At 40.5% G+C, this 14,646-nt stretch overlaps 1 protein-coding gene across 1 annotated transcript in view; it reads left to right on the plus strand.

Moving 5' to 3' along the window:
- LOC129824573 (uncharacterized) overlaps positions 1 to 8,974 on the plus strand; it is a 169,678-nt gene extending 160,704 nt beyond the window's left edge. Inside the window, exon 12 of the mRNA XM_055884264.1 lies at positions 7,643 to 8,974. Coding sequence (XP_055740239.1) covers positions 7,643 to 8,974 — 1,332 coding nt within the window. The remainder of the gene's footprint in view (positions 1 to 7,642) is intronic.
- Positions 8,975 to 14,646: the final 5,672 nt, after the last annotated feature.

Raw genomic sequence — 14,646 nt, forward strand, 5'->3', positions numbered from 1 at the left:
GGTGTGTATAGACAGTATATATGATGGTGTATATAGACAGTATATATGATGGTGTATATAGACAGTATATGTGATGGTGTGTATAGACAGTATATATGATGGTGTATATATGATGGTGTATATAGACAGTATATATGATGGTGTATATAGACAGTATATATGATGGTGTATATAGACAGTATATATGATGGTGTATATAGACAGTATATGTGATGGTGTATATAGACAGTATATATGATGGTGTATATATGATGTTGTGTATAGACAGTATATATGATGGTGTATATAGACAGTATATATGATGGTGTATATAGACAGTATATGTGATGGTGTGTATAGACAGTATATATGATGGTGTATATATGATGGTGTATATAGACAGTATATATGATGGTGTATATAGACAGTATATATGATGGTGTATATAGACAGTATATATGATGGTGTATATAGACAGTATATGTGATGGTGTATATAGACAGTATATATGATGGTGTATATATGATGTTGTGTATAGACAGTATATATGATGGTGTGTATAGACAGTATATATGATGGTGTATATATGATGTTGTGTATAGACAGTATATATGATGGTGTATATAGACAGTATATATGATGGTGTATATAGACAGTATTTGTGATGGTGTGTATAGACAGTATATATGATGGTGTGTATAGACAGTATATATGATGGTGTGTATATGATGGTGTATATAGACAGTATATATGATGGTGTGTATAGACAGTATATATGATGGTGTATATAGGATGTTGTGTATAGACAGTATATATGATGGTGTATATAGACAGTATATATGATGGTGTGTATAGACAGTATATGTGATGGTGTGTATAGACAGTATATGTGATGGTGTGTATAGACAGTATATATAATGGTGTATATAGACAGTATATATGATGGTGTGTATAGGATGGTGTATATAGACAGTATATATGATGGTGTTTATAGACAGTATATATGATGGTGTGTATAGGATGGTGTATATAGGCAGTATATATGATGGTGTGTATAGACAGTATATGTGATGGTGTGTATAGACAGTATATGTGATGGTGTGTATAGACAGTATATATGATGGTGTATATAGACAGTATATATGATGGTGTGTATATGATGGTGTATATAGACAGTATATATGATGGTGTATATGAACAGTATATGTGATGGTGTGTATAGACAGTATATATGATGGTGTGTATATAATGGTGTGTATAGACAGTATATATGATGGTGTATATAGACAGTATATATGATGGTGTGTATATGATGGTGTATATAGACAGTATATATGATGGTGTATATAGACAGTATATATGATGGTGTGTATATGATGGTGTGTATAGACAGTATATATGATGGTGTGTATAGACAGTATATATGATGGTGTATATAGACAGTATATATGATGGTGTGTATAGACAGTATATGTGATGGTGTGTATAGACAGTATATATGATGGTGTATACATGATGGTGTGTATAGGATGGTGTATATAGACAGTATATATGATGGTGTATATATGATGGTGTGTATAGACAGTATTTATGATGGTGTATATAGGATGGTGTATATAGACAGTATATATGATGGTGTGTATAGACAGTATATATGATGGTGTATATAGACAGTATATATGATGGTGTGTATAGACAGTATATATGATGGTGTATATATGATGGTGTGTATAGACAGTATATATGATGGTGTATATATGATGGTGTATATAGACAGTATATATGATGGTGGAAATAGACAGTATATATGATGGTGTATATATGATGGTGTGTATAGACAGTATATATGATGGTGTATATAGACAGTAAATATGATGGTGTGTATAGACAGTATATATGATGGTGTATATATGATGGTGTGTATAGGATGGTGTATATAGACAGTATATATGATGGTGTATATATGATGGTGTGCATAGACAGTATATATGATGGTGTATATAGACAGTATATATGATGGTGTGTATAGACAATATATGTGATGGTGTGTATAGACAGTATATATGATGGTGTGTATAGACAGTATATGTGATGGTGTATATGAACAGTATATGTGATGGTGTATATATGATGGTGTATATAGACAGTATATGTGATGGTGTGTATAGACAGTATATATATATGATGGTGTATATAGACAGTATATATGATGGTGTATATATGATGGTGTGCATAGACAGTATATATGATGGTGTATATAGACAGTATATATGATGGTGTGTATATGATGGTGTGCATTGACAGTATATATGATGGTGTATATATGATGGTGTATATAGACAGTATATGTGATGGTGTGTATAGACAGTATATATGATGGTGTATATAGACAGTATATATGATGGTGTATATATGATGGTGTATATAGACAGTATATATGATGGTGTGTATAGACAGTATATATGATGGTGTGTATAGACAGTATATGTGATGGTGTATATATGATGGTGTATATAGACAGTATATATGATGGTGTGTATAGACAGTATATGTGATGGTGTGTATAGACAGTATATATGATGGTGTGTATAGACAGTATATGTGATGGTGTATATGAACAGTATATGTGATGGTGTATATGAACAGTATATGTGATGGTGTGTATAGACAGTATATGTGATGGTGTGTATATGATGGTGTGTATAGACAGTATATATGATGGTGTATATATGATGGTGTGTATAGACAGTATATGTGATGGTGTGTATAGACAGTATATATGATGGTGTATATATGATGGTGTGTATAGACAGTATATGTGATGGTGTGTATATGATGGTGTGTATAGACAGTATATATGATGGTGTATATAGACAGTATATATGATGGTGTATATATGATGGTGTGTATAGACAGTATATATGATGGTGTGTATATGATGGTGTGTATAGACAGTATATATGATGGTGTATATAGACAGTATATATGAAGGTGTATATATGATGGTGTGTATAGACAGTATATATGAAGGTGTATATATGATGGTGTGTATAGACAGTATATATGATGGTGTATATAGACAGTATATATGAAGGTGTATATATGATGGTGTGTGTAGACAGTATATATGATGGTGTATATATGATGGTGTGTATAGACAGTATATATGATGGTGTGTATAGACAGTATATATGATGGTGTGTATAGACAGTATATATGATGGTGTGTATAGACAGTATATATGATGGTGTGTATAGACAGTATATATGATGGTGTGTATATGATGGTGTGTATAGACAGTATATATGATGGTGTGTATATGATGGTGTGTATAGACAGTATATGTGATGGTGTGTATAGACAGTATATATGATGGTGTGTATAGACAGTATATTAAATGGTGTGTATAGACAGTATATATGATGGTGTGTATATGATGGTGTGTATAGACAGTATATGTGATGGTGTGTATAGACAGTATATATGATGGTGTATAGACAGTATATTTAATGGTGTGTATAGACAGTATATATGATGGTGTGCATAGACAGTATATGTGATGGTGTGTATAGACAGTATATGTGATGGTGTGTATAGACAGTATATATGATGGTGTATATAGACAGTGGATATGATGGTGTGTATAGACAGTATATGTGATGGTGTGTATAGACAGTATACATGATGGTGTATATATGATGGTGTGTATAGACAGTTTATATGATGGTGTATAAACAGTATATAGGATGGTGTGTAAAGACAGTATATATGCTGGTGTGTAAAGACAGTATATACACTACCGGTCAAAAGATTTAGAACACCTACTCATTCAAGGGTTTTTCTTTATTTGAGAGTCGGACCGCAAAGTTAAGGAAAAGCAGCTAACAAGTGCTCAGCATATGTGGGAACTTCTTCAAGATATTGGAAAAGCATTCCAGGTGAAGCTGGTTGAGAGAATGCCAAGAATGTCCAAAGCTGTCATCAAGACAAAGTGTAGCTACTTTGAGCAATCTAAAATCTAAAATATATTTAGATTTGATGTCTTCACTATTATTCTACAATGTAGAAATAGTACAAAACCCTTGAATGAGTAGGTGTGTCCAAACTTTTGACTGGTACTGTATGTCATGGGATGTATAGACATTATAGACATTATGGACAGTATGCAAATGGAATATTTAGTTTATAGAATACAGATATAGAATGTAGAATTTAGATATAGTATATTGTTATGGGGATTTTATGAATAATGTCTAAATTATGTATACATTTAACATAGAATTATAACTAACAGAATTATATCCTGTCTGATGAAGAATGTTTGTCCATAAGAAAGAGGGACTGTTAGTAGGCAAGGAACTGTGGCAGACAACTTGTGACCACTGTGGAACTGATAACAGGGATGGAAGTCTCCCCACCCAGGGAGGAGAGACCTTGGGCTTGTAGTAGATTGTATAACAGGTGGTGGACAATGTATGTGAAGAAGACTTGTGAACTATGTTGCAATTGTATCTGAGAGGAGGAGGGACGTTTATGACGAAATGTGAGGTATATAGACCAATATACCGGAAATGATAAGCAGAGAGCTCTAAATAAACATTCCTGACAATTGTAGCTGGGCCTCCACTCCGATTCATTCCAACCAGTTTCCTACAAATTCTGAGTTTCAGGCTGAGTAATTAATTCAATTGGGTTTATGAACAACTGAGAACAAAATTCTCGTAACATATATATAGAATTCAGATATAGTATATATAGAATACAGATATAGAATACAGATATAGTATAAGAGCGTCTGCTAAATGACTTAAATGTAAATGTAATGTATATATAGAATTCAGATATAGTATATATAGAATACAGATATAGAATACAGATATAGTATATACAGAATACAGATATAGTATATATAGAATTCAGATATAGTATATATAGAATACAGATATAGTATATATAGAATTCAGATATAGTATATACAGAATACAGATATAGTATATATAGAATACAGATATAGTATATATAGAATACAGATATAGTATATATAGAATACAGATATAGTATATATAGAATACAGATATAGTATATATAGAATACAGATATAGTATATATAGAATTCAGATATAGTATATATAGAATTCAGATATAGTATATATAGAATACAGATATAGTATATATAGAATACCGATATTTTAAGAACCGACGCTGAAGATGAGAAGCAGGTACGGAGAGTGAACATTTAATTTACACAGACATGGAACAGGACAGGGACAGCGTCAGAACCGGTAAATACTATGACATATGACAATTAATGCTGAAGCAGGGAACAATTCATGCTGAAGCAGGGAACAGACAGATATAGGGAGGTAATAACATAGGTGATTGAGTCCAGGTGAGTGCGATGAATCGCTGATGCACGTGACGAGGGAAGCAGGAGTGCGTAATGCAGGGCAGCAGGAGTGCGTAATGCAGGGCAGCAGGAGTGCGTAATGCAGGGCAGCAGGAGTGCGTAATGCAGGGAAGCCTGGCGCACTCGAGCGCCACGGGGAAAGAGCGAGAGCAGGCGTGACAGATATAGTATATATAGAATACAGATATAGTATATATTGAATACAGATATAGTATATATAGAATACAGATATAGTATATATAGAATACAGATATAGTATATATTGAATACAGATATAGTATATATTGAATACAGACATAGTATATATTGACTACAGATATAGTATATATAGAATACAGATATAGTATATATTGAATACAGATATAGTATATATAGAATATAGATATAGTATATATTGAATACAGATATAGTATATATAGAATACAGATATAGTATATATAGAATACAGATATAGTATATATAGAATACAGATATAGTATATATTGAATACAGATATACTATATATAGAATACAGATATAGTATATATAGAATACAGATATAGTATATATAGAATACAGATATAGTATATATTGAATACAGATATAGTATATATTGAATACAGATATAGTATATATTGAATATAGATATAGTATATATTGAATACAGATATAGTATATATTGAATACAGATATAGAATATATTGAATACAGATATAGTATATATAGAATATATACAGCATTAGTTAAACAGGATGCACTTGACTAGGATACAGTATATACATATGAAATGAGTAAAACAGTGTGCAAACATTACTTAAAGGTTTTTTTAAATGTCTGAAACACAGGCTTCCAGGGAGGGCAACTCCTAACCATCTCTCCTCTCTCCTCCTAACCCTCTCTCCTCTCTCCTCCTAACCCTGTCTCCTCTCTCCTCCTAACCCTCTCTCCTCTCTCCAGGCTTCCAGGGAGGGCAACTTCGGGGCTTCACCATGCTTCATTGAAATGTACATCTGTGTGTCGTCTGCATAGCAGTGAAGGCTGACCTTGTGTTGCCAGCGTTTCAGGAAACACCTCCCGGCACAACGGCAAAACTGCTCCAGCTCCTTCAAGTTGGATGGGTTCCGCTGGAGTACAGCAATCCTTAAGTCATACCACAGATGCTCAATTGGATTGAGGTCTGGGCTTTGACTAGGCCATTCCAAAACATTTAAATGTTTTCCCTTAAACCACTCGAGTGTTGCTTTAGCAGTATGCTTAGGGTCATTGTCCTGCTGGAAGGTGAACCTCCGTCCCAGTCTCAAATCTCTGGAAGACTGAAGCAGGTTTCCCTTAGGAATTTCCCTGTATTTAGTGCCATCCATCATTCCTTCATTTCTGACCAGTTTCCTAGTCTATGAAAAACATCCCCACAGCATGATGCTGCCACCACCATGCTTTACTGTGGGGTATGGGGTTCTCGGGGTGATGAGAGGTGTTGGGTTTGTGACAGACATAGCATTTTCCTTGAAGATGGTAAGCATTTCGAAGGTCCAACTTAGAGAAGATGTTTGCTCCCTGAAGAGGTTCGAAAGTTGAAGAGATGAGTGGTAGAGGGTAACGTTTTTTAACCGTGATGTCATTAAGGCCCCGGTAGTCGATACACGGGCGCAGAGTTTTGTCCGGCGGGAGAGGCAGATGGATGAATACTCCCTGCAGCGAGAGGGTCCTCAATGTGCTCCTCCATAGCCTTGGTCTCCGGACCCAACAGGGAGTAAAGCTGCCCGAGGTGGTGTAGTGCCTGGGAGAAGGTCAACAGCACAGTTGGGTTGATGCGGAGGAAGAGACAGCGCAGGCCTTGTTGAACACCTCCAGGAGATCCAGGTACTCCACGGGAATGGCTACGGACAAACGATATGACTTCTGCTTGATTGGCATTTCCTGGAATATTTTGTGGTTCAGGAGCCCGGTGCGTCCCAGCTTTGAAGTACATACAGAGTTATTCTGCAGCTGTTCCAACAGCCTTAACCCTTCTGGCTGTTCCAGCTCAGCTCTTCTCACAGCCTGTAAAAGGAGATCATCAGAAGGATTAAGGGTTAGTGGTACCGGAGCAATGGCAGAGGAGACTGCCACATTTGGACACCAATCAGGTAACTTTGTAGCTTCTGATTGGAAGAAATGCTTCTTGCTCAGATTGTATGGAAACCAGTAGCAATTGTGTGCGATATCAATCTGGACACCACTGAAGTACATGAAATCAATTCCCAACACGACAGGAAAAGCAAGGTTCTTGGTTTGTAGGATAACAGAAGGAATCATATAGGAGCGGTTACACAGGTGGAACTCCACCTCACTCCATCCGAGTGGTCGTTTAGCCTCACCATCAGCCAGCTCCACCTCACTCCATCCAAGTGGTCGTTTAGCCTCACCGTCAGCCAGCTCCACCTCACTCCATCCAAGTGGTCGTTTAGCCTCACCGTCAGCCAGCTCCACCTCACTCCATCCAAGTGGTCGTTTAGCCTCACCATCAGCCAGCTCCACCTCACTCCATCCAAGTGGTCGTTTAGCCTCACCGTCAGCCAGCTCCACCTCACTCCATCCGAGTGGTCGTTTAGCCTCACCGTCAGCCAGCTCCACCTCACTCCATCCGAGTGGTCGTTTAGCCTCACCGTCAGCCAGCTCCACCTCACTCCATCCGAGTGGTCGTTTAGCCTCACCATCAGCCAGCTCCACCTCACTCCGTCCAAGTGGTCGTTTAGCCTCACCGTCAGCCAGCTCCACCTCACTCCATCCAAGTGGTCGTTTAGCCTCACCGTCAGCCAGCTCCACCTCACTCCATCCAAGTGGTCGTTTAGCCTCACCGTCAGCCAGCTCCACCTCACTCCATCCAAGTGGTCGTTTAGCCTCACCATCAGCCAGCTCCACCTCACTCCATCCAAGTGGTCGTTTAGCCTCACCATCAGCCAGCTCCACCTCACTCCATCCAAGTGGTCGTTTAGCCTCACCGTCAGCCAGCTCCACCTCACTCCATCCAAGTGGTCGTTTAGCCTCACCGTCAGCCAGCTCCACCTCACTCCATCCAAGTGGTCGTTTAGCCTCACCGTCAGCCAGCTCCACCTCACTCCATCCAAGTGGTCGTTTAGCCTCACCATCAGCCAGCTCCACCTCACTCCATCCAAGTGGTCGTTTAGCCTCACCATCAGCCAGCTGCACCTCACTCCATCCAAGTGGTCGTTTAGCCTCACCGTCAGCCAGCTCCACCTCACTCCATCCAAGTGGTCGTTTAGCCTCACCATCAGCCAGCTCCACCTCACTCCATCCAAGTGGTCGTTTAGCCTCACCGTCAGCCAGCTCCACCTCACTCCATCCAAGTGGTCGTTTAGCCTCACCGTCAGCCAGCTCCACCTCACTCCATCCAAGTGGTCGTTTAGCCTCACCATCAGCCAGCTCCACCTCACTCCATCCAAGTGGTCGTTTAGCCTCACCATCAGCCAGCTCCACCTCACTCCATCCAAGTGGTCATTTAGCCTCACCGTCAGCCAGATAGAGTGGACCTTCTGTCCACGGCTTCAAGTTGTATTGTGGACTTTTAACCTCCTCCCACAGTTTCTCATTGAGCAGTGGGTAGGATGACCCTACATAGTTTCTCATTGAGCAGTGTGTAGGATGACCCTACATAGTTTCTCATTGAGCAGTGGGTAGGATGACCCTACATAGTTTCTCATTGAGCAGTGTGTAGGATGACCCTACATAGTTTCTCATTGAGCAGTGTGTAGGATGACCCTACATAGTTTCTCATTGAGCAGTGGGTAGGATGACCCTACATAGTTTCTCATTGAGCAGTGGGTAGGATGACCCGGTGTCATGGCTCTTCCTGTCCATGGGCCTATGGGGTAACGCCAGCTGGTGCGGAATTAACTGAAAGGAAGGGGATGTTGGCGGGGGGGGGGGGGGCATAGGCAGTGACTCTTTGGGTTTCAGCTCTGGTCAAAGCACCCAGGGTAGGATGGTCGTTCCTGCGAAGGGAGTTGGGTGTGTTGGCCTCTCTCCTCTCTCCTCCTAACCCTCTCTCCTCTCTCCTCCTAACCCTCTCTATGCTCTCCTCTCTCCCCCTGACCCTCTCTCCTCTTTCCTCCTAACCCTCTCTCCTCTCTCCTCCTAACCCTCTCTCCCGTCTCCTCCAAACTCTCTCCATCTAACCCTCTCTATGCTCTCCTCTCTCCTCCTAACCCTCTCTATGCTCTCCTCTCTCCTCCTAACCCTCTCTATGCTCTCCTCTCTCCTCCTACCCCTTTCTATGCTCTCCTCTCTCCTCCTAACCCTCTCTATGCTCTCCTCTCTCCTCCTAACCCTCTCTATGCTCTCCTTTCCCCCCTAACCCTCTCTATGCTCTCCTCTCTCCTCCTAACTCTCTCTATGCTCTCCTCTCTCCTCCTAACCCTCTCTATGCTCTCCTCTCTCCCCCTAACCCTCTCTCCTCTTTCCTCCTAACCCTCTCTCCTCTCTCCTCCTAACCCTCTCTATGCTCTCCTCTCTCCCCCTAACCCTCTCTATGCTCTCCTCTCTCCTCCTAACTCTCTCTATGCTCTCCTCTCTCCCCCTAACCCTCCCTCTCCTCAGTTTAGAGGTCTGTTGGGTTGGAGAATATGAGTTGTATTCAGTAATATGAGTGCCACAGAGGTAGTCATTTATTTAGTAACAGAATCAAACTCAGTGTAGAATAGTGTAGAGGCAGACAGACAGACGGAAGGAAGGACATTGCTGCAGGCTGATTTGTATTGTTTTTGGCGTGAATCTGATGATTGATTCTCTAAAAGCTCTTCATAGTTAGTTAAATAACTCCCAGTAGCTCCATTTACCCAGGCTGACCTCCCTGTAGGGATGCTGGAGAGATCATTGTTGCTTCCATACAGACTGAGCTCCCTGTGGGGATGCTGGAGAGGTCACTGTTGCTTCCATACAGACTGACCTCCCTGTGGGGATGCTGGAGAGGTCATTGATGCTTCCATACAGACTGACCTCCCTGTGGGGATGCTGGAGAGGTCACTGTTGCTTCCATACAGACTGACCTCCCTGTGGGGATGCTGGAGAGGTCACTGTTGCTTCCATACAGACTGACTGACTACCTCTGGTCGGAGACTATGATATGTTTTGGTCACAATGTGTTCTCAACCTCAATCTTTAAATGTAGTTGATTATTAGTTGAGTATAGTTTTCAAACTCGATAGTACCGGAATTAAATAACTGTCTTTATGTGGGTGAATATAGGTTCAAATCTCAGTAATCAGTAATCTCATCTTAACCAAATATTACCCGCATTTTCAAGTTGAAATGATGTGGCGTGCCCAGTGGGAACTAAATAACTGACCAACCGACTACCTGTCATTACAGTCCCAGGTCTCAGACGCTCCTCCTCCTGTCATTACAGTCCCAGGTCTCAGACGCTCCTCGTCCTGTCATTACAGTCCCAGGTCTCAGAACCAACACCTAATAACCCAGCAGAAACAATGACTGCTCTCTACTATCCTTACCAACACCTAATAACCCAGCAGAAACAATGACTGCTCTCTTCTTACCAACACCTAATAACCCAGCAGAAACAATGAATGCTCTCTACTATCCTTACCAACACCTAATAACCCAGCAGAAACAATGACTGCTCTCTTCTATCCTTACCAACACCTAATAACCCAGCAGAAACAATGACTGCTCTCTACTATCCTTACCAACACCTAATAACCCAGCAGAAACAATGACTGCTCTCTACTATCCTTACCAACACCTAATAACCCAGCAGAAACAATGACTGCTCTCTACTATCATTACCAACACCTAATAACCCAGCAGAAACAATGACTGCTCTCTTCTATCCTTACCAACACCTAATAACCCAGCAGAAACAATGACTGCTCTCTTCTTACCAACACCTAGTAACCCAGCAGAAACAATGACTGCTCTCTACTATCCTTACCAACACCTAATAACCCAGCAGAAACAATGACTGCTCTCTTCTATCCTTACCAACACCTAATAACCCAGCAGAAACAATGACTGCTCTCTTCTTACCAACACCTAATAACCCAGCAGAAACAATGACTGCTCTCTACTATCCTTACCAACACCTAATAACCCAGCAGAAACAATGACTGCTCTCTTCTTACCAACACCTAATAACCCAGCAGAAACAATGACTGCTCTCTTCTTACCAACACCTAATAACCCAGCAGAAACAATGACTGCTCTCTTCTATCCTTACCAACACCTAATAACCCAGCAGAAACAATGACTGCTCTCTACTATCCTTACCAACACCTAATAACCCAGCAGAAACAATGACTGCTCTCTACTATCCTTACCAACACCTAATAACCCAGCAGAAACAATGACTGCTCTCTTCTATCCTTACCAACACCTAATAACCCAGCAGAAACAATGACTGCTCTCTTCTTACCAACACCTAATAACCCAGCAGAAACAATGACTGCTCTCTTCTTACCAACACCTAATAACCCAGCAGAAACAATGACTGCTCTCTTCTTACCAACACCTAATAACCCAGCAGAAACAATGACTGCTCTCTTCTTACCAACACCTAATAACCCAGCAGAAACAATGACTGCTCTCTACTATCCTTACCAACACCTAATAACCCAGCAGAAACAATGACTGCTCTCTTCTTACCAACACCTAATAACCCAGCAGAAACAATGACTGCTCTCTTCTTACCAACACCTAATAACCCAGCAGAAACAATGACTGCTCTCTTCTATCCTTACCAACACCTAATAACCCAGCAGAAACAATGACTGCTCTCTACTATCCTTACCAACACCTAATAACCCAGCAGAAACAATGACTGCTCTCTACTATCCTTACCAACACCTAATAACCCAGCAGAAACAATGACTGCTCTCTACTATCCTTACCAACACCTAATAACCCAGCAGAAACAATGACTGCTCTCTACTATCCTTACCAACACCTAATAACCCAGCAGAAACAATGACTGCTCTCTACTATCCTTACCAACACCTAATAACCCAGCAGAAACAATGACTGCTCTCTACTATCATTACCAACACCTAATAACCCAGCAGAAACAATGACTGCTCTCTTCTATCCTTACCAACACCTAATAACCCAGCAGAAACAATGACTGCTCTCTACTATCCTTACCAACACCTAATAACCCAGCAGAAACAATGACTGCTCTCTACTATCATTACCAACACCTAATAACCCAGCAGAAACAATGACTGCTCTCTTCTATCCTTACCAACACCTAATAACCCAGCAGAAACAATGACTGCTCTCTACTATCCTTACCAACACCTAGTAACCCAGCAGAAACAATGACTGCTCTCTACTATCCTTACCAACACCTAGTAACCCAGCAGAAACAATGACTGCTCTCTACTATCATTACCAACACCTAATAACCCAGCAGAAACAATGACTGCTCTCTACTATCCTTACCAACACCTAATAACCCAGCAGAAACAATGACTGCTCTCTACTATCCTTACCAACACCTAATAACCCAGCAGAAACAATGACTGCTCTCTACTATCCTTACCAACACCTAATAACCCAGCAGAAACAATGACTGCTCTCTTCTATCCTTACCAACACCTAATAACCCAGCAGAAACAATGACTGCTCTCTACTATCCTTACCAACACCTAATAACCCAGCAGAAACAATGACTGCTCTCTTCTTACCAACACCTAGTAACCCAGCAGAAACAATGACTGCTCTCTTCTTACCAACACCTAATAACCCAGCAGAAACAATGACTGCTCTCTTCTATCATTACCAACACCTAATAACCCAGTAGAAACAATGACTGCTCTCTTCTATCATTACCAACACCTAATAACCCAGCAGAAACAATGACTGCTCTCTACTATCATTACCAACACCTAGTAACCCAGCAGAAACAATGACTGCTCTCTACTATCCTTACCAACACCTAATAACCCAGCAGAAACAATGACTGCTCTCTACTATCCTTACCAACACCTAGTAACCCAGCAGAAACAATGACTGCTCTCTTCTTACCAACACCTAATAACCCAGCAGAAACAATGACTGCTCTCTTCTATCATTACCAACACCTAATAACCCAGCAGAAACAATGACTGCTCTCTTCTATCCTTACCAACACCTAATAACCCAGCAGAAACAATGACTGCTCTCTTCTTACCAACACCTAATAACCCAGCAGAAACAATGACTGCTCTCTTCTATCCTTACCAACACCTAATAACCCAGCAGAAACAATGACTGCTCTCTACTATCCTTACCAACACCTAGTAACCCAGCAGAAACAATGACTGCTCTCTTCTATCCTTACCAACACCTAGTAACCCAGCAGAAACAATGACTGCTCTCTACTATCATTACCAACACCTAATAACCCAGCAGAAACAATGACTGCTCTCTTCTTACCAACACCTAATAACCCAGCAGAAACAATGACTGCTCTCTTCTATCCTTACCAACACCTAATAACCCAGCAGAAACAATGACTGCTCTCTTCTTACCAACACCTAATAACCCAGCAGAAACAATGACTGCTCTCTACTATCCTTACCAACACCTAATAACCCAGCAGAAACAATGACTGCTCTCTACTATCCTTACCAACACCTAATAACCCAGCAGAAACAATGACTGCTCTCTTCTATCCTTACCAACACCTAATAACCCAGCAGAAACAATGACTGCTCTCTTCTTACCAACACCTAATAACCCAGCAGAAACAATGACTGCTCTCTACTATCATTACCAACACCTAATAACCCAGCAGAAACAATGACTGCTCTCTACTATCCTTACCAACACCTAATAACCCAGCAGAAACAATGACTGCTCTCTACTATCCTTACCAACACCTAATAACCCAGCAGAAACAATGACTGCTCTCTTCTATCCTTACCAACACCTAATAACCCAGCAGAAACAATGACTGCTCTCTTCTATCCTTACCAACACCTAATAACCCAGCAGAAACAATGACTGCTCTCTACTATCATTACCAACACCTAATAACCCAGCAGAAACAATGACTGCTCTCTACTATCCTTACCAACACCTAATAACCCAGCAGAAACAATGACTGCTCTCTACTATCCTTACCAACACCTAATAACCCAGCAGAAACAATGACTGCTCTCTACTATCCTTACCAACACCTAATAACCCAGCAGAAACAATGACTGCTCTCTACTATCATTACCAACACCTAGTAACCCAGCAGAAACAATGACTGCTCTCTACTATCCTTACCAACACCTAATAAC

The sequence above is a fragment of the Salvelinus fontinalis genome, chromosome 26, assembly GCF_029448725.1.
Source record: "Salvelinus fontinalis isolate EN_2023a chromosome 26, ASM2944872v1, whole genome shotgun sequence".
In the NCBI taxonomy this organism is placed as follows: Eukaryota; Metazoa; Chordata; class Actinopteri; order Salmoniformes; family Salmonidae; genus Salvelinus; species Salvelinus fontinalis.